The following is a 17,474-nucleotide window of genomic DNA, read 5'->3' as shown; positions in this document are numbered from 1 at the left end:
AATCCTGCCTCCAGTTTCCGTTGAAACTGAACGAGTCGTATGATTAATAATCCTCGATGAAATTTATCTTCAACGTGCACAACGTATCCGATTGATTAACCATTTCCATTAATTTGCGTGAAGAACAATCGTGTAAATATCAAAGCGATAAGCTCTTAAATAGAGTTACAAGAAATATTTGCGGATCGTTGAAATATTAACACTTAAATATTGCTTAGTAAATCGAAATGGATTAAATCTCGTGTCATTTGCTGGCAATTTGTCGTTATAATTCACCGAGATATTTTACCAACGTGAAAAATGAGATGCAGAATTTGACTTGAAAGAAAAAATATTTCGAAATGAAATTCCTTCACTGTTGTTCACTGAACGAAGAGATAAAATATAAAGTCTTCTTTAGGGAAACATAGAGGAGATAGAGCGTCCTTTAAGCTTATTCACCTCGTGATGCAGTTTCGATCTACACGTGTCGCGTAAATCCAATTAGTAACCGTTCACCAAGTACATAACATCGAATCGCGGCATTACAACGTACGTACATGCGTTGTCCAACGGATAAACAGGAATTTGCAGGTTTATCGTTCTTTCCCCTATAGATAGGTCTATTTCCATGCATGCGAATGCGATATTATCGTGGCCACGTGGTATCGAAAGCGTATATTTGCGTTGCGAGGATCAGAAACGGGAGAAGAAAATGTGAAAGTTGTGGCCATTTAATCTTCCATTTTAAGATTTATCAGAAAACCTTTTATATATAATTGAAACATAGCGGTTGGAACGGTTAGATGGGAAAAATTAAAAATCCGTGCAAACTTTGCCCGATTTAATCCAGTTATGGATAGAAGTGAAAAATCAATTTCTCCGGCTTGTTATACATAAATCATCTGCGTATCTTTAAAGCTCTGGGGGAGAAAAATAAGTAAATTTGAAAAAAAATTCATCGAGTATATTCAACATTTCCATACTGTGCGTCCATGTTGAATTTAACGATAATTAAAAATGTCTGTTCGATAAAAATACGGATACAGAGAGTATGTAATCCGAATAAGTTGGATCGTGTAATTTTAAAAATAAAGGTAAATAGAAAAGAATATATGAAGTTGTGCATCGAGATGTTTATTGTTGAACAATCGATCTTCCATTTTCTGCATTTATTCATTTACTTGCACTTGTACAGATGACAAGTCGTAGAGAATGGAAGAGAGGGTGATGAAATCTGCATGTCAAGTGGTCAAGTAAGTGTAATAAAGGCCTGTGTGACATTATGATGCGTACGAAACACGTGCCAAGCCCTGTTATTAATATAACAGCAGCGTAATTGCATTTTCGATATTATTCATCTTCAATTTTTCGATTGACCAGATACAATCCTTACATGTTCATCCTTTGAATACACGGAGAAATTCTTGTTGACTACTTGCAGCAGATATATATATACGTTCATAGTGATTTTTCAATCCATAAAGAGATAAAAATATAAGAGATATAAATATTTCATGTAAAGTAATTAATCATCCTTCGATTAAAATTAATCAAAATTATTTAAAATCAGTTTTCATTCTTGACGTGTTTTAACTCGTTACTTCGGTAAATTAACTCGTGCACGAGTTTTGTCTGCTCGTTAAAGTTTAGTCTTTCAACACCGGTGTACCCCGACGTATGATCGAATGCTAGGGTGCTCATTACTTTCCACGCAACTTTATTCCTTTATATTATCCACGAAAATAATCAAGAATGGTAAAGTAATTTAATTAACAACTTCTAAAAACGGCTATTACTCAACTGAAAGACGTAGTCGTACACGGGATGTACATTATTATTATGTATAGTAGAAAATTTTACTGAAAGATTAAAGGGGGTGGGAAGAAAGAGACTAAAGATTTTTACAAACGACTAAAAATAAACTAAATACGCAATTTAGAAGATTAAAATTAGATTGGCTTGCTATAACCTGCATGCGGGTAATCATCGTTAACTTTTACAGTTGCCTTATATCCAAGTCAATTTAAAACTCGAATTTTTTATTTTATTTATTTTATTATTTTAATCAGACGAGAACTTTCGTATTATTTAATTGACCAATAAAAACGATTGAGCTCTCATTAATATTTAAAACGTGACCGATTAATAAAGAGAGACAGTGATAAATTCAACTAAATTATCCGTTCGTGTTAACCGTGTCCTATTAATAAATCGACATTAATTAATTCCGCCCAATAAAATTTCCCTCGGCTCGAAAACTTACGCTTACGTAAAGAAAATTCGCAAAGTTTATGGCCCGCGTAAACGTATCAAAACATAAAACTTTTTTTTTTTTTTTCTATATTTTCCTCCATCCTTCATACGAGGAAGAAAAACAAAGAAAAAGAGCAAGGGTTTTCACCCCTTGTTCAACTTATACAACGGCGAATCGAAAGGTTACCGGCATTACCGCAACATTCCAATCGATCGACCTATTTAACATGATTATTCCACGCGGCTTCTCGTGGCTAATCTTTTTATTATTATTCGCGGACAAATCACTTTCGAATCTTCTCGATTTTTTTTCTCCTTCGCGATATTCGTTTTGAAAAAGACGTCCACGCGACATTTAGCCATGAATATATATATACGTGACCCGAAAGACGCGATGCCCTTTTATTTCCCCCGTCATAATGGAAATCCGCCGTTATCGACGATGACAGTTCTAATCGGTCGTCGGTGGTGGCGATCGATCACCGTGATAATCCAACGAGTACGTCACGGAGCGATTAATCGTGTGAGACGGGTGAGAAACCCAACGATCAGATAAAACAACGTCACAAATCGGTGTAAATATGGCGTTCAAGAAGAGATCGATTCCCTGAAAACCGATAAATAACACTTCCTGCATGAACTCTCTAAACGACGCATCGTTTCCCAATCTCTTCACCCTTCCAGCCAATTGACTTTACAACCCCCACGAGCTCCAGAATAAACTTTCCATTCGGCTGATTTTAAAAACAATCAAAAATCACTCTCATCGAATTGTTTTAATCGGATGACAAGCTATCTTTCGATCGTTCGTTTTCTTCGTGTTTCTGTTTTCTTTCTTTCTGTTATATTCGATCGTCTTCCGAAGTTTTTAATTAGATTTGAATGAAACTATGCCTAGATCTTTATAACTTAAAACTCGTACAAGCTTTCTTTATTTAAAAGATGAAAAATGAACCTCGAGTCCATATATCTTGGAAAATAAAGAGATGCTAGATATCTTATTGACAGTAAGAGAAACGGATCCATCTATTAATAATAATAGTTCTCTCTGGTTTATCTACGATAAATTGATAATATATTTAATGAACTTGCATGAAATGTCTGGTCGTTATTGTTGTTGAGAATAGTTGTTGTTAGAATAGAATTCCTATATTGCGTAGGTAGAGGAAGATCATATACGTAAATCTGATAATGGATTGCACGCATGAGGCAAAACGTATAAAATTTACTCGACGACACACGATCGTAATGCCCAAATGGTGCAGAAATTAAACAAACGGTGACGAATGATGCGGATGCATTAACAAAATATATCCAACAAACTTACAATTGCAAATCTGTGGTATATCGAGATAAGACAATGATATTCGAGTTTCTTGTCGAGTTCTTGTGAGATATATTTATCGTGAACATATCCATTGACCTTTCGCTTAAACGGCCATTACACGTCTGTTTCATGCGAGCACAAGTTAAACAGTATCCATAAAATTGAGAGAATATATTTCTCTCAATTTGAATAATGGATATTTCGAGCTAAAGAAATTTCTAAGTAAATCTCCTTTAAATAAAGTCTCTGCTCTGGACGAAAGAAGAAAAGTTTCGAGCTAAAAATAATCACGACGTGAAGTTTAAGCTTCTCGATTATTGAGGAGACGTAAAATAACGCAAAAGGCAATTTCTCGTTTCTTCAATCGTTTGCTGAAAATGAAAGAGAATTATTCTCTACGGACGGCGAGAGTAATATTAAAAGTATTGCAAAATGCAAATTGGAGCACATAATTATCGGTAAAATAATGGAGCGAAGAAATAGAATTTTGTAAGACAAAAAAGAGATAAGTTTCGGCTAGTGAACCTAATAAAGGGAAATAAACTGTAGACGTCACATCGACTAACGCAATTCGTTCGATGAAACGGATAGTTGCTCCAATTGAAATTTGTGCTTTCAAGAGGAAAACTTCAAATGTTTCTTCACCAATTACCAGCTGTTCACGGTAGCTTTCATTTTAATGAAACTGTAAGAAACAGTTTGCATCGTCGTAAAATGTCAGAAACAAACGTTCAACGTTTTCCTCGTCTCGGCCCTTACAAAGATATATTTATTGTTTCTCAACTTCATTCCGGTAATCGTAGTCAAACCTTTGTCAGCCAAAGTTTTCCCACAATCGTACAAACTAGCCTCGCAGATACGTTTTAATCGGTTTGTTTGTTTTAATATTTTTTTTTTATTTAAAAATTATTCTCAACTCGATAGAGAAAAATTCTCAGAAATTCGTTTAAAGAGATTACACGATCCGAATCAACGTATATATGTTTCGACGAAACGAAATAAATAATCGTAAAATTGGTTTCCCAGAAAAAGTATTCTAATATCTCGAGATCGCAAAAACGTATAATAAAATAATAAAATTCGTGCAATAAGGGAATATTGTTATTCAGAAGCGCAGTTGAAATTTGTAAACATTTATTCGTTATTATTCCTGTAAATTAACTTTGAAAATGTGTTTTGATCGAAAATATCTATCAGTTTCCTTGTAAAAGGGCATTTTTCACGATATATCGATAAGAAAATAGAGAAAAAGCTGAGTATATTAGACAAAACCTACGCAATATTTGACACGTAGGCGTCTGACCATGCCGCGTCGTTTTCACTGTTGCACTGTCTGATCAGTGATTGATATTTTCATTTCGATTAAAGCAAATTAAAAATCGAGACGCGTGGAATGAAATGACCAATATTTTAGTAAATATAATAAAAATAAATCTATGGCAATACGTGTCTCTTATATAATATATAAATTATATCAATAACATTTTTAAGATACCATAAGAAAAGAAATGAATGGTGCAATTCTAGACAAATCTCTACCCTCGTATTACTAGATAATGATGTTTATCTTATCATTAATACGTATCCTACATATTTATGACGTCGATCAATTGTTTCGAACGCGTTTTTTCCGCGATAATGCGGGTATTCGTGACAAAATCAATGCCTCTGGTAAATTCTGCATACTTGCGGTGAATATCGGTCGATCATGAGACGAAGCGACAAGTTGATCGTTGATATAAATCAATAGTGAAATGAATCAAAAAAATATGTGACCAACACAGATTTTCCAACAATTGCACAAACAATACGTATTCGAAGATTTATCAACCCATACGCGTGATATGTTGGAGATTTAAACGAAGAATATTATTTAAAAAATATATATATATATATAAAACCATCGAAATTATATTTTCATTCGTTACATTTGTAATGAGTATAAATTCTATGTACTTGTTTAAATAGATATCTTAGCTCAAAGAATTTTATGTTTATTATTATATCTTGAATTTTTTTCCCAAGTCCGAAAAATAATATATAAACAGTTGCGTTTTATTCAAAGTATTTTTTCTTAGCAAAGTTCGTATCGATCGTTCAAGAAAGATTTTATTCTGATCCTAGCGTATTCACCCCATCCGCACCCTAAGGCATACTCTATTTCATCTGAAATAAGCGATTTCTTTAGCATGTTGTATGATATAATAATAAATTTAATGTATACGTGTTAGAATTACCAAGAATTATATATATTAATATTATAATATAGTAAAAATCTAAAAAATCTAAAATCTTATGGATATAATTTTATTTTCTATCGTTCTATTTTAATCGCATCAAATAATATTCGCTAATAAATACTTTAAAAAGAAATAGTTCGTATATGTTCAATATGATGTAGATTATTTTAAAAGTCAATAAAGTTCTTTTATCTCATAATATTATATTACAATAATCCATTTCATCAAAAAGAAAAAATTAATTTCTATTAATAAAAGATAAATTTACCGGTCCAAGATTAACGAATCCATTCCTAGCAGCCACGCGATCGGCGATATGTCTTTCCGCGGGCTGCCTCATCTTCACGAGAAACGTGTTAGTGAACACCTCGGCACTGCTACCGGCACAGAGGAGCGCGATCACCGCGAGTAGCATCGTAACAGGCCGACGGCGTACGCTGATGTACTTAGCATTCGCGGGCACTGTATTCGGTGTACGCGATGGTACTACAAATTTCGAACTATCAACCACCTCTACAGAAGAAGAAACTGATGTCTTTTTCTCGGTGGTTGTTACAACGCTAGTGGCGTTACCGACTACGTTCATTTCACTGGTGAAAAAGTCGGTAGGGGTGGTGGTATAATCGTGCGAGTCGACGTATAAGCTTGCCGAGTTGTGCGCAACAATATAAATGACACGTGCTCTCCCCATGCTTGTCGCTGATCGACTGGCTTACTGTCGTTTCTCGATCGAGTCGTTCAACCAATCAGAAAAAGATTTGCGAAATAGATATCTGTCTTGATTCGTTAGGCATCTATGGTGGGGATGGTCAATGACATGCTGCAATGACATGATCATTAAGAATAAATCAAATATCATGTTCAAATATCTTCAAATTTTCAATGCATACGAATTTGTGCGTATTTTTAAAAAGAAACTTGTTACTGTTCATATATTTCTTTCATGTTCATGAAATAAAAACATCATTATGAACTCAAAACTGACGTCACGTGATGTATCGATTGAATATGTCGAGTAATGGCGCTCGTTTACTAAACATGCGCGGATTTGGAAACATGAAAAATTTTTTTAAATATTTTATAAAATATTTCTATTTATATATATTATTATATAAATTTATTTAACAAAAGACTTTCATTTATTATTATTTATTATTACGAATTACTTACTTTAATATTTTTTTAGTAATTTTTTTAATAATTGTATTAATATTATTGTTTTCTAAATATTTTTATTTTATTTTAAATAGTAATACTTATTTAATTCATATGATAAGATCTTTTCGATTCTATTTTTATTTTTTGTAAATAATAATTTATTAAATATATAATTTTCTAAATATTACATATTTTTTAAAATTTAGATTGCGAAATATATTCATTTTTAGTATATATTTGACTAGTATTTTAGTATATAATTAACTAAATGAAATAATATTGTAATATGGATTTAATATATATTTATGTAAGAAATAAATTAAACAAGTTTATCCAGTATTTATTTTGAAATTTACTATCTAAGTATAAAATTAATACATATTATAATACGTATTATAAACAAATAAATATAATATTTTATTATATTAATTATAATTCATCAATTATATGATTGAAAGATAATACTAATTATCTTAAGAATATTTTTGTAAATTATACATTAATACAATAAATACAAAATTTAGGTAAGATTAGATTTTTAAATTATATTAAAAAAAAAGGTGATTTTTTTATCAAATAATTATATATTTTTATACAATTAGAATCACAGAAATATAAAGAATAGGCACGATAATTCTAAATAAAACAACACATTGTGTAAAAGATGATTTCATTGATTTATATATTTAAATAATACCAGTCTATCACCTTTTTACATATTTCTTCCCTGGAGATCTTCTTTCTAACAAATTACCACTTGATTTTATATTTTTTTGCTGTAATTTACGTTTTGCTTCAAGTTTCATCTTTGCTTCCAATCGTTTTCTTTCTATTTCTTCTGGTGTACATCGTACAGATTGGGATTCTTTTATTTCTTTCATGCTAAGTAAATTATTAGTAGAATTGTATTTAACAATATGATTATCAGTTTCTTTCTTGTCTAATTTGTTAAATCTATGTGTATTTTCCATGCCATTAATTTGTAAAAAATTATTATTTTTAAACGAATTCTGATTTTTTACAATGGAAAATTTAGTACTTACTGATTGAGTAACTGCATTTGATTTTAATACATTTATTGTTTTGTTATTTGTATTAGCATATTTACATTGATAAAAACATTGATCTGATAAACTTTTTGTTCTAAAGAATTTCCTGTTTTCTAAGGAATTTTTACTAGGAAAAGAATTTCGTAATGTTTCTATATCTGTTATAGTTTCAACTTCTTCTACTAAATCATCTGTAATAAGCTTACTTTTATTATTGATATTTTCTTTTATACCTGATGTTGAAAGAAAATTATTTGATATTTTTTTATTAGTTATTGCATTAGAAATAACAAGTTTGGGTATTCTTTTGGAAAGACTTGTATTATGACTTGAATTTGATGGGCTAAAATCATATTCTGACAATTTAGATTCTAATTTATCATCTTCCATACAGGTTGCCAAACAATCATCAAAAGAATCATCTGGAAAATCTGACATATGTTTTTTTTTCAATGTTTGATTTTCATGTGATATATTTATATTATTGTTATTGTTAAATTTTAAATTTGATATTGAAATATTTGAACTAGAATTTGTTCTATTCGACTTATTCGAATATGTTTTTAAATGACCACTTGTATTAGTTGAAGAATTTTTAGAATATTCAGTAGAAGTATTAGATGTAGTTAAATAATAAGACTTTTCAGATGTAGAAGATAATTCTTTTATCTCACTTACTATAGATAATTCCATTATATCATTTTTTTTATTTTTACATAAATTCAATTTTTCTTCAATTTCTTGACTACATTTTACCATTGAATCATCAATTGAATCATCAAATAAATCTTCATAATTAGTAAAGTTCTTATTATTACTATTAATAACAATAGAATTCATTTTTGATTTATCATTATTAATAACCATTATTTCATCACTATTATCACTATCCAATTCTATCATCAACTTACTACTAATTTCACATTTTGTATCATTCTCTTTCTCAATAATATCATTATCATAATTTTTTTGTATGCTTTGCATCTTTTCACTTAAAGCTTTTAATTCAGCTGTCAGTTTTCCAATATTTTCTATATTTTCCATTTTCACTTGTTTCCTTTTAAGTGGTTTTTGCAATAATGGAGAATTAGAATTTCGCTTCTTTTGCAACTGTTTGGTTCTTTTTGGAGTTTCAATAAGTTTATTTGATGATTTAGATTTATCATAGGAATTTTTATTAACAGGAGTTTGCCAATCCCAGGCAATTTCATTGCCTCCATCTTGAGTACAAGGCATTGAAATTGGACTACAACGATAATTTAATTCAGGAGAATCTTCTATATCAATAACATATTCCTTCTTTCGAATTGGTGTACTATGACCAGAAACATGTGACTCATAGGAATGAGAAGAATCATTTCCCAAATCATCTTTCATATTTTTTTTAAGTGAAACTACAACACAAAATTTATATTATTAAAAATTATTAATCTATTATATTTAGAGAAATTATATTAATTACCTTCTTGTATATTATTTGTTGTACTATTTCTTTGTTGTACATTACATTTCTTTGATGATTTTTTATTTTTATTCATAATTTTCATAAAATTAAAACAAAAAATTAATAATTAAAAATTGAATATAAATAAACTGATATATACTTTATATGTGATTTCACATTAATTTAAAATAAAATATAATAATAAAAATATTTAGATTTTTTCAGTGCGTTTTGCTTTTTCTTTTTGATATTTCTATGATAATTTTTTTTTTTTTTAACAAAATAATTTAATTTGATATTCTGTATAAATTTCAGATTTAAAGATCAGAAATAAAATAATTATTAAACTTTATAATTCTTTAAAATTACTAACCTACAATCTTTCTTATACAAAGTGAAAGTAGCTACTAAAGCAGCTTTTTAATGTATTCGTTTTCAATTTTCTTATTATTCTGAAATAAATTGTAGGAATATTAAATTTATGTATCATAATTTATGTTTTTAAAAATAAATTTAAATATTAATTATAAATATTTTTATAATTTATTTTAAGCAAAAAGAAAAAAAGATAAATAATTAAAATATTAAATTAATATTGACTTAAATAATATATTTAAATTTCCCTCAAAAATTGAATGAAAGGCAAACTTCAAATGAATTATCTAAAAAATGTATGTGTGTGTGTACACACACACACACAAATATAATATCAATTTATGTTGAGTATCGATGTAAATATAAATATTACATAATAATGAATAAAAGTTAAAACAATTTAAAGAAATTTATTTTGAATTTAAAAAATAAAAATCGAAAATGAAACTTGAATTATATAATGATATAGTAACAACAATTCGAAAATTTCGAGGTTTATCAAAAGATTGTAGAGATATTTTAAAAGAAAAATATAATGAGTAAGATTGTTTTATTAAAAACAATTCAATTTAGATTTGCTATGACAAAATATTTATTTTTATTTTATTTAGCATTCCAGTATATACATTGTATAGTATATTATCTTTAGAAGTACAACATAAGATGAAAGTCAATCATAGCAAATTATTTGGTAATAATAAAAATTATTATGATACGTAAGTATCAAACATATCAATATATTAATATAAGATATAGCTATATAATTAATTAATTTAAATAATAGTTATATGGAAGCTGTACAAAATGGAGAACCTGTTGGAATTTTATTGAAAATGGCGAAAGATATTGGTGCACCTCCTGCACTGTTAGCTAGAAATGTTCTTGAAAAACATTGTGGAAAAGATGAATTTAATGGTAATTTAAATATTATATAATACTATACAATAAAATTCTTATAATTCTTTTTAAACAATCATAAAAAAAATATATTTTTAGTCTCTAGGAACGAAGTTAGCAAATTATTTAAGGATACTACTCTTATACAGGACAAAGATCTTGCATATGAAGTCTATTTGGTAATTTAAAATTTATTAATATCTTAAGAAATAAAATAATGCTGTATAACAGTTAAATAATGTTTTACAGTGTATATTATATGATAATTTGTATGGACCTATATCAGATGCTGTTGGAACGTATGTATTGTGTTATATATTAAAATAATCATACTTATTTTATATATTTGTATAAAATAATCATACTTGTTTTATACATTGTTTTTATATATTAAATCTATAGTTCTGTAGGTCAGGAATATGAATTAAAGTTACAAAACTACTTGACAGAACGAAATCTTGCATTTCGTAATGAGGAACACTTGAGATCAAGAGGATATGACAAAACTCCAGATTTTAAACTTGAGGTACCAATTGCAATAAATGGCTTTGTAATTAACTGGATAGAATCTAAAGCAAGATTTGGAAATACAGAAATACATCAGAAGTATATTAAAGAACAATTTCTGAGTTACTGGAATAGATTTGGGCCAGGACTTGTAATTTACTGGTTTGGATTTTTGGATAATTTAAGTGAACCCAATGAAAAAAGATTTATTATTATGGATCATTTTCCAGAAGAAATTACATATATGGATCCCACTTGCATTAAACCTACAACTTTATAATCATAAAAGATATAATGTTTTATTTCATAACAATATTAATGTTATATACAATAAAAATTATTATCGTTATTTCTGAAATGATAAAAATGATTTTTATTATTTATAATCTTTTAAAATTATTTTACAAAAATTTTCACAACGAATATATGTATATATCATATCTTCTCTCTCTTTCTTTTTTAATTAATCTGTGAAAAATATTAAAAAATTTAATATATAATAATTATTAAATATATAATAATTAAATATATAATATTCCACAAATAAACTAATATGTACGTTTATTTACATATTGAGTTGTATCTGGTTATAGTATCGCTAGTTGCGATTTCGAAGTCAGTATATAGTATCTCATAGAGCATTATTATAATATAAAATAATAAACTTGAAAAAATAAATATCAAAACATTTTGTATTCATGAATTGATAATAAATAGTAATAATATTTTATTAAAACAATTAAATGTATAATAAATAGAATTTAATAATGTCGTGAATATTTTAAATCTATAGAATATTTGATAAGACTTGTCATTAAGAGTTATTATAAAAAATTACTACGTGAATCCTATTACTTATTATATTTAATTTCAAATAACGCGATATGGGAATCGAAATAATATTCTAATTTGTTAATTCACGATTTTAAAATAAGAATTTGTTAAATATATCCTAATATAATAACAAATATATGTTTGCAAAATAATTCACGTAAATTTACATTAAATTTAATAATGCATTTTATTTTTTAAATGATTTTTACATTCATAATTAATAAAATTTAATGAACAAAAATAGTTTTATTTTTAACCTTACAAAAATAACATTACAAACATAAGTAACATTACAAAAATAAGTAAATAAATAAAAATTAACAAAATTTAAATTTAAATATGAAATTACCATACATTCTTAAAATATGATAACATTGATAAATTTTGATAAATTATCAAAATAAAACACTTTCGCTAAATTTCAAATCCTAATAACTTCATGTGATCATAAATTTAAATTGTTTGCACTTATTATATGTTATTTTAATCCGTTTCAGTCTTGTTCCAGATTTTCCTAGTTCAAGAACATATCACATGCATGCATTGAATTAAGTTAAACTTACAATTAAATTTGAAAATATTTAAAGAACATAATCATATTTAATTTTCTATTAATTTTTCATTTTTTCAAAAAGAAAAGAAGGCTAATCTTGAAAAAAATTGTAATTATTATACTACGATCTTTAAATTGATTTTTTATTCATCAATGATTTTTATAATACTAAATTCGTCATTTCCTAATATGCCAAGTTAAGAAATTATATGTTTTTAGCATCCTGATATATTTAATAATAAGATGGCCAATACATACAAAACAACGAGCAATTCAAAATTGCAAGAACAGTCTATGGAAACTGCGATAAAATCTCAACTTGTTATTAAAATCAAAAAGGAGGTGAACAAATTTTATGAAATTTCTATTTAATAACTAGTTTGGGAAATAACCGATCATTGATTGATTAAATCAAATTTCAATATCTTCAAAGGAGGAGGAAGAAGAAGAAGAAGAAGAAGAAGAAGAAGAAGAAGAAGAAGAAGAAGAAGAAGAAGAAGAAGAAGAAGAAGAAGAAGAAGAAGAAGAAGAAGAAGAAGCAGAAGAAGAAGAAGTATGGATATCAGAAAAAGAATTGTACATGGAAGATAACAGTGATGAAGAAAAATTCAAAACGCAATCACAATCGCGTAGTAAATTCGATGATAATCAATCATTGTCTTTGGTTAAATCTAATATTGAAGAACAAAATCATTCATTTATTTTAACTGAAAATGAAGCAAAACTAAAAAATTCTACACATATTCCTGAAAATAACATTAATGAAGATCAGTTTGCATTGAAAACTGTTGAAAAATGTAATAAAATATCATTTATAAATTTCACTCGATCACCGTCAATAGAATCTCTACAAACCAATCACTCTACATCCAAATCATCTCTGAATTCAAATACAAAGGATTTTTATGATTTTTCAATTGTGGAAGATCAAATAGAAAAAATGAAAATTTCATGGAAAGCAAAAAAAGGTACTTTTTATATATATAATAATTCAAGTGATATCAAATAAAAAAATAAACAAATGCTGACATATTAAGATAATTTTTACAATTAAATTATATCATCATTATTGGATTTTTTTAAAAAAAAATATATTCAATTTATTTATCATATTATGCATATTTATATAATTATATAAACTATTTAATTTGAAATTCTTTAAATATTCAATATAAAATTTCTTTCGCTGGATATCTTAGCATTTTTATTATTCTTATCTAATAATATGCAATATAAATATTTTCTTAGATTCAATAAATCAAATTATTTATTAATTAATTAGAATTTCAATATAATGAGGAATTGCTTGAAAATGAATGGAAACATGACATTAATATTTTAAATGATACAGAAGATGAGAATATACAAAAAGAAATTTTAGAAGTGGAAAATCTTGATAATCTTATACATATAATGAATGATAAAATAAAAGTAAAGTTTTTGTATATGATGAGAAAATAATTATTTTTATTTTTATAAATAAAATCATTTTAATCGTGATATAGGAAGCAATTGAAGAAACTTTAACTTATCAATGTGAGAATCGAAAACGGCTAGAAAAAATTTTAGCATCAAATCCATGTGAAACTGGTAAACTAGCAGAAAATACACGACAATTTTTTTACTTATGTCCAAAATACACTACACTAAGTACAGGTATGATAATAAAAATAATGTACAAAAAAAATTCAATAATAATAACTTTTAATATATTTTCGAGTAAACAAAAACATTATTGCCGAATTTTAAATAGCATTCATATATATATATATATATTTATTATATTTATTTATATAATTAAAAATCTAACAAAAATTGAATTCTAAAAAATTATAAAAATAGATTTTCATAACACTAACAAATCATCCGAGACAAGTAATTCTGAACAGCAATTATGTGAAAATGAAGATAAAATAAGTCTTTTAAATCTCGATAATGAAGTAAGTTATATCAATAAGTTGAATTTTATAAAATTAAATTACTGATTATTATTAATTTTTTCAAACTTTATTTCTTATCTAAAGGATGAATGGAAATTCATTAATTCAACTTGTTATATTGAAAAAATAAATAATATAATGAAAGATTTCTATATTAATCCATATATCATAAATACATGCAAAGATATAAAACTAACAGAAATGTTATTAAAAACAAATAAAAAAGTAAACTAATAATAAAATTTATTAAAGTTCTTTAATTAACATTATTTTAATAAATAATAAATTTTCAGCAAAACTTATCTGATAAACAAGAAGAATTTTTTAAAAAAAATGACAATATATTTAATATAAATAATGTAATTTCAATACATAATACTATATCAACAAAAAATTTACAAAATATTGATAATAATTTGATAAATCGAGATATAAAGGAACCTCAAATCATGGATCCATTATCAATTGTAAACGACACAGAAAATGAATTAAATATAGTGAAATAATTTTTCTTTTTCTATTAATATTAACTTTATATTATTATAAAGTTATCTTATCAAAATACTAAATAAAATATTATTCACTATAAATATGAAATATTTTTTTTATAAAGTATCTTTATGAAATTTTTATGCATTACTTGAAATATATAAGATTATATAATGTAATGTTCAGTACGAAATTTAAATTATATCGATCTTTACTTATAATTAAATAATTGAAAATTATAAATTTCAATTATATAATTATTTAATATTAATATTATTAATATACATTAATATTTTTTGAATATATATAGTATTTATTGAAATTTAAAATTGAAATTTTTTCTAAAATTTAAATTTCTTTTACTGAACACAATGTATTAATAGGTTTTGTACAATTATTTCCTATACAATCTATTTATTAAATTTTATCTTTTTTTCTATTTTTATCTGATACTGTATATTTATCATAACTTTTTGTTGGATCAAAAGGTTCCCATCTACTAGCAGGAAATATATGTTTATTTCTTTCATACCAAGATCTGAAATAAAATATAATTAATATATAAAATTTATATATAAATTTACATATATAAATCATAGTTTGATTGATTGGTGAAAAATATAATATACCTAAGCAATACTTTTCCAGCATGAGATTCTTCTGTTTCAACAGAGGCATCATGCATAACACGAATGTCATCGTGGACATCAAATGTAAAAAGTGGTCCACTTTTTCCCCTTGCCTAAAGTTAGCATAAATAATATGTTAATAATATTATGTAAATTTATAAAATAAAATTTTTAGTATGTTAAATTTACCTTTGTTACGATAAAATCATAAAATGTATAATGATGAGGCAAAATAAGATCTTCTTTAACATACATTAATTGATCAGCCATAATCGTTTTAAGTTCACTGAATTCTCTTCTTAAAACTTCTAAACATCTCTGAAGAAGCTGATAAATAGAATTACCTAACAAACAGTGCAAACTAATAACAATTAGCATAAAATTATTCTTGTAATAAATGAAAAAAAATATAATTACAATAATAATTAAACCTTTACCTTTTTTCATAATAACACTTCTTCTATGGCCAGAACCATCCCAATAACTGAAAGTAATTTCAATCTCTTCCTCTTTTAATGCATTTTGTTTTCTAGCCCATTCTTGTCTTAATTCTTCTCTTAATCTGTTTTCTTCCTCTTCTCTTTCTCTATCAGGTAAGAAACTTGTATCTACATCTGGATTTTTTTTTATTTTTTTTATTATTGGGCCAATATCATTATCTTTTAATATTTCAGATTTTTCTGTTTCTCCTTCTAAAAATTCTGCTTCATCTTCATATAAATTAAATGACAAAGCTTGTATTTGCTTTTTTTGTTTATTTTTCTCAGCTTGTTTTGCAGCAAGTGCTCTTTCTTTTTCTTGTTCCTTTTCTCGTTCTTTTTGTGCCAATTTTCTTTCGCGTTCTTTTACTATATTCTCTTGTTTTGCTTTCATTTCATTCAAAGTAACTAAACCAATAGTAGACGTTTTTAATTGTTGTTCAACAGCATTATAATGTGTTGCAAATTTGTTTTCTATATTATGAATTTTTAAGTCATCTTCAATTTTCTTTTTTCTTAATTCTATCTCTTGTTGAGCAATTTCTCTTTTTTTCATCAATTGCATTGCTCTGCCAGCTTCACTAGCTGCTCCTTTATAATGTGCCATTTTTTAATAATATATCTTAAACGAATATGTTTTAAAAATTCTTAAATTGATGAAATAAAAACTGTAATAAAAAAAATAATATTTTAATTAGAGACATGATATGTCCAAGTAATATATAATATGTTTGTAATTTATTAAAAATAATAAAAATTAATATAAAATGAATAATTTTTGTGAAAAGAATATATGAAAAACTAAAATTACATATTATAATTATTTGATAAAATAGAAAATGTATAATTTTTAAATGTATATAACTTACTAAATTTATTATTCTTATTTGCAAATAATAAATATTTTATAACAATAATATTAAAAAAAAATAGAAACTCAGTAAGAAGTATTATAATAGTATATATTTTAATTTCATAAACAAATCATAAACAAAACATAACATAACCTCTAATTTTTGTATCATACTTTGAAATTTAATAATTTACATACCTCCAATCTTCATATAAAATGTATACAAATATACAAATAAAAAGTATATAAATAATGGAATCGTCAAAATTGAAAAATTAAATTATTCAATAGTTTCTAGATTAAATTTTTTTAACTTTTAAAAGCAATATTTTCTTTTTTGTGTAATAAAACAGTACATGATAATGCACACAATATAACTCACTACTGAAAATTTCTTTAATATTCTTTGTCTTAAATTTAATACCAATCGAACTATTGCATTATACCTAAGAAATTATATGTACA

At 25.9% G+C, this 17,474-nt stretch overlaps 4 protein-coding genes across 7 annotated transcripts in view; 1 reads left to right on the top strand and 3 right to left on the bottom strand.

The window, feature by feature from the left end:
* LOC107994313 (neuroendocrine convertase 2) overlaps nt 1-6,545 on the bottom strand; it is a 32,361-nt gene extending 25,816 nt beyond the window's left edge. Inside the window, exon 1 of the mRNA XM_062074872.1 lies at nt 6,071-6,545. Within this exon, the coding sequence (XP_061930856.1) occupies nt 6,071-6,493 (423 nt within the window). The 5' untranslated portion in view covers nt 6,494-6,545. The remainder of the gene's footprint in view (nt 1-6,070) is intronic.
* Nucleotides 6,546-7,275: 730 nt separating this feature from the next.
* LOC107994471 (AP2/ERF domain-containing protein PFD0985w) lies at nt 7,276-10,135 on the bottom strand. 2 transcript variants are annotated; one of them, XM_017051416.3, is made up of 3 exons: nt 9,472-10,135; nt 8,004-9,403; nt 7,276-7,842 (listed from the first exon to the last, which is right to left on the bottom strand). In XM_017051416.3, exons 1-3 carry the CDS (start codon nt 9,554-9,556, stop codon nt 7,756-7,758), a joined length of 1,572 nt encoding a protein of 523 aa, XP_016906905.1. In that variant the 5' UTR covers nt 9,557-10,135; the 3' UTR covers nt 7,276-7,755. The 2 variants fall into 2 exon arrangements, with proteins under 2 accessions (XP_016906905.1, XP_016906904.1); XM_017051415.3 differs by having other exon boundaries at nt 7,276-9,403; nt 9,472-10,030.
* Nucleotides 10,136-10,145: 10 nt separating this feature from the next.
* On the top strand, nt 10,146-15,048 carry LOC107994470 (VID27-like protein). 3 transcript variants are annotated; one of them, XM_062074903.1, is made up of 9 exons: nt 10,146-10,367; nt 10,440-10,544; nt 10,613-10,743; nt 10,825-10,904; nt 10,975-11,024; nt 11,128-11,251; nt 12,839-12,961; nt 13,053-13,587; nt 13,902-14,792. In XM_062074903.1, the coding sequence occupies exons 1-9, from the start codon at nt 10,270-10,272 to the stop codon at nt 14,078-14,080; spliced, it is 1,425 nt and encodes a 474-aa protein (XP_061930887.1). In that variant the 5' UTR covers nt 10,146-10,269; the 3' UTR covers nt 14,081-14,792. The 3 variants fall into 3 exon arrangements, 2 of the variants coding, with proteins under 2 accessions (XP_061930887.1, XP_061930886.1); XR_009829703.1 differs by adding an exon at nt 14,853-15,048 and having other exon boundaries at nt 10,147-10,367; nt 13,053-14,275; XM_062074902.1 differs by having other exon boundaries at nt 10,148-10,367; nt 14,125-14,349.
* On the bottom strand, nt 14,786-16,763 carry LOC107994469 (protein FAM50 homolog). Its single transcript, XM_017051413.3, has 4 exons — nt 16,115-16,763; nt 15,867-16,021; nt 15,678-15,790; nt 14,786-15,586 (listed from the first exon to the last, which is right to left on the bottom strand). Exons 1-4 carry the CDS (start codon nt 16,761-16,763, stop codon nt 15,466-15,468), a joined length of 1,038 nt encoding a protein of 345 aa, XP_016906902.1. The 3' UTR covers nt 14,786-15,465.
* Nucleotides 16,764-17,474: the final 711 nt, after the last annotated feature.

Source organism: Apis cerana, linkage group LG5 (assembly GCF_029169275.1).
Source record: "Apis cerana isolate GH-2021 linkage group LG5, AcerK_1.0, whole genome shotgun sequence".
In the NCBI taxonomy this organism is placed as follows: domain Eukaryota; kingdom Metazoa; phylum Arthropoda; class Insecta; order Hymenoptera; family Apidae; genus Apis; species Apis cerana.
This window is presented reverse-complemented; position numbering and strand designations above follow the sequence as displayed.

Bases quoted from the DNA above. Each gene is read 5' to 3' on its own strand.
- LOC107994470 (XM_062074903.1), top strand. From the start codon at position 10,270: ATGAAACTTGAATTATATAATGATATAGTAACAACAATTCGAAAATTT. The intron at 10,545-10,612 runs GTAAGTATCAAA...TTTAAATAATAG, and splicing joins AATAAAAATTATTATGATAC to TTATATGGAAGCTGTACAAA. The intron at 10,744-10,824 runs GTAATTTAAATA...ATATATTTTTAG, and splicing joins TGGAAAAGATGAATTTAATG to TCTCTAGGAACGAAGTTAGC.
- LOC107994471 (XM_017051415.3), bottom strand. From the start codon at position 9,556: ATGAAAATTATGAATAAAAATAAAAAATCATCAAAGAAATGTAATGTA. The intron at 9,404-9,471 runs GTAATTAATATA...TTTGTGTTGTAG, and splicing joins AACAAATAATATACAAGAAG to TTTCACTTAAAAAAAATATG.
- LOC107994469 (XM_017051413.3), bottom strand. From the start codon at position 16,763: ATGGCACATTATAAAGGAGCAGCTAGTGAAGCTGGCAGAGCAATGCAA. The intron at 16,022-16,114 runs GTAAAGGTTTAA...ACTGTTTGTTAG, and splicing joins AAGTGTTATTATGAAAAAAG to GTAATTCTATTTATCAGCTT. The intron at 15,587-15,677 runs GTATATTATATT...ATTTTATTTCAG, and splicing joins GCTGGAAAAGTATTGCTTAG to ATCTTGGTATGAAAGAAATA.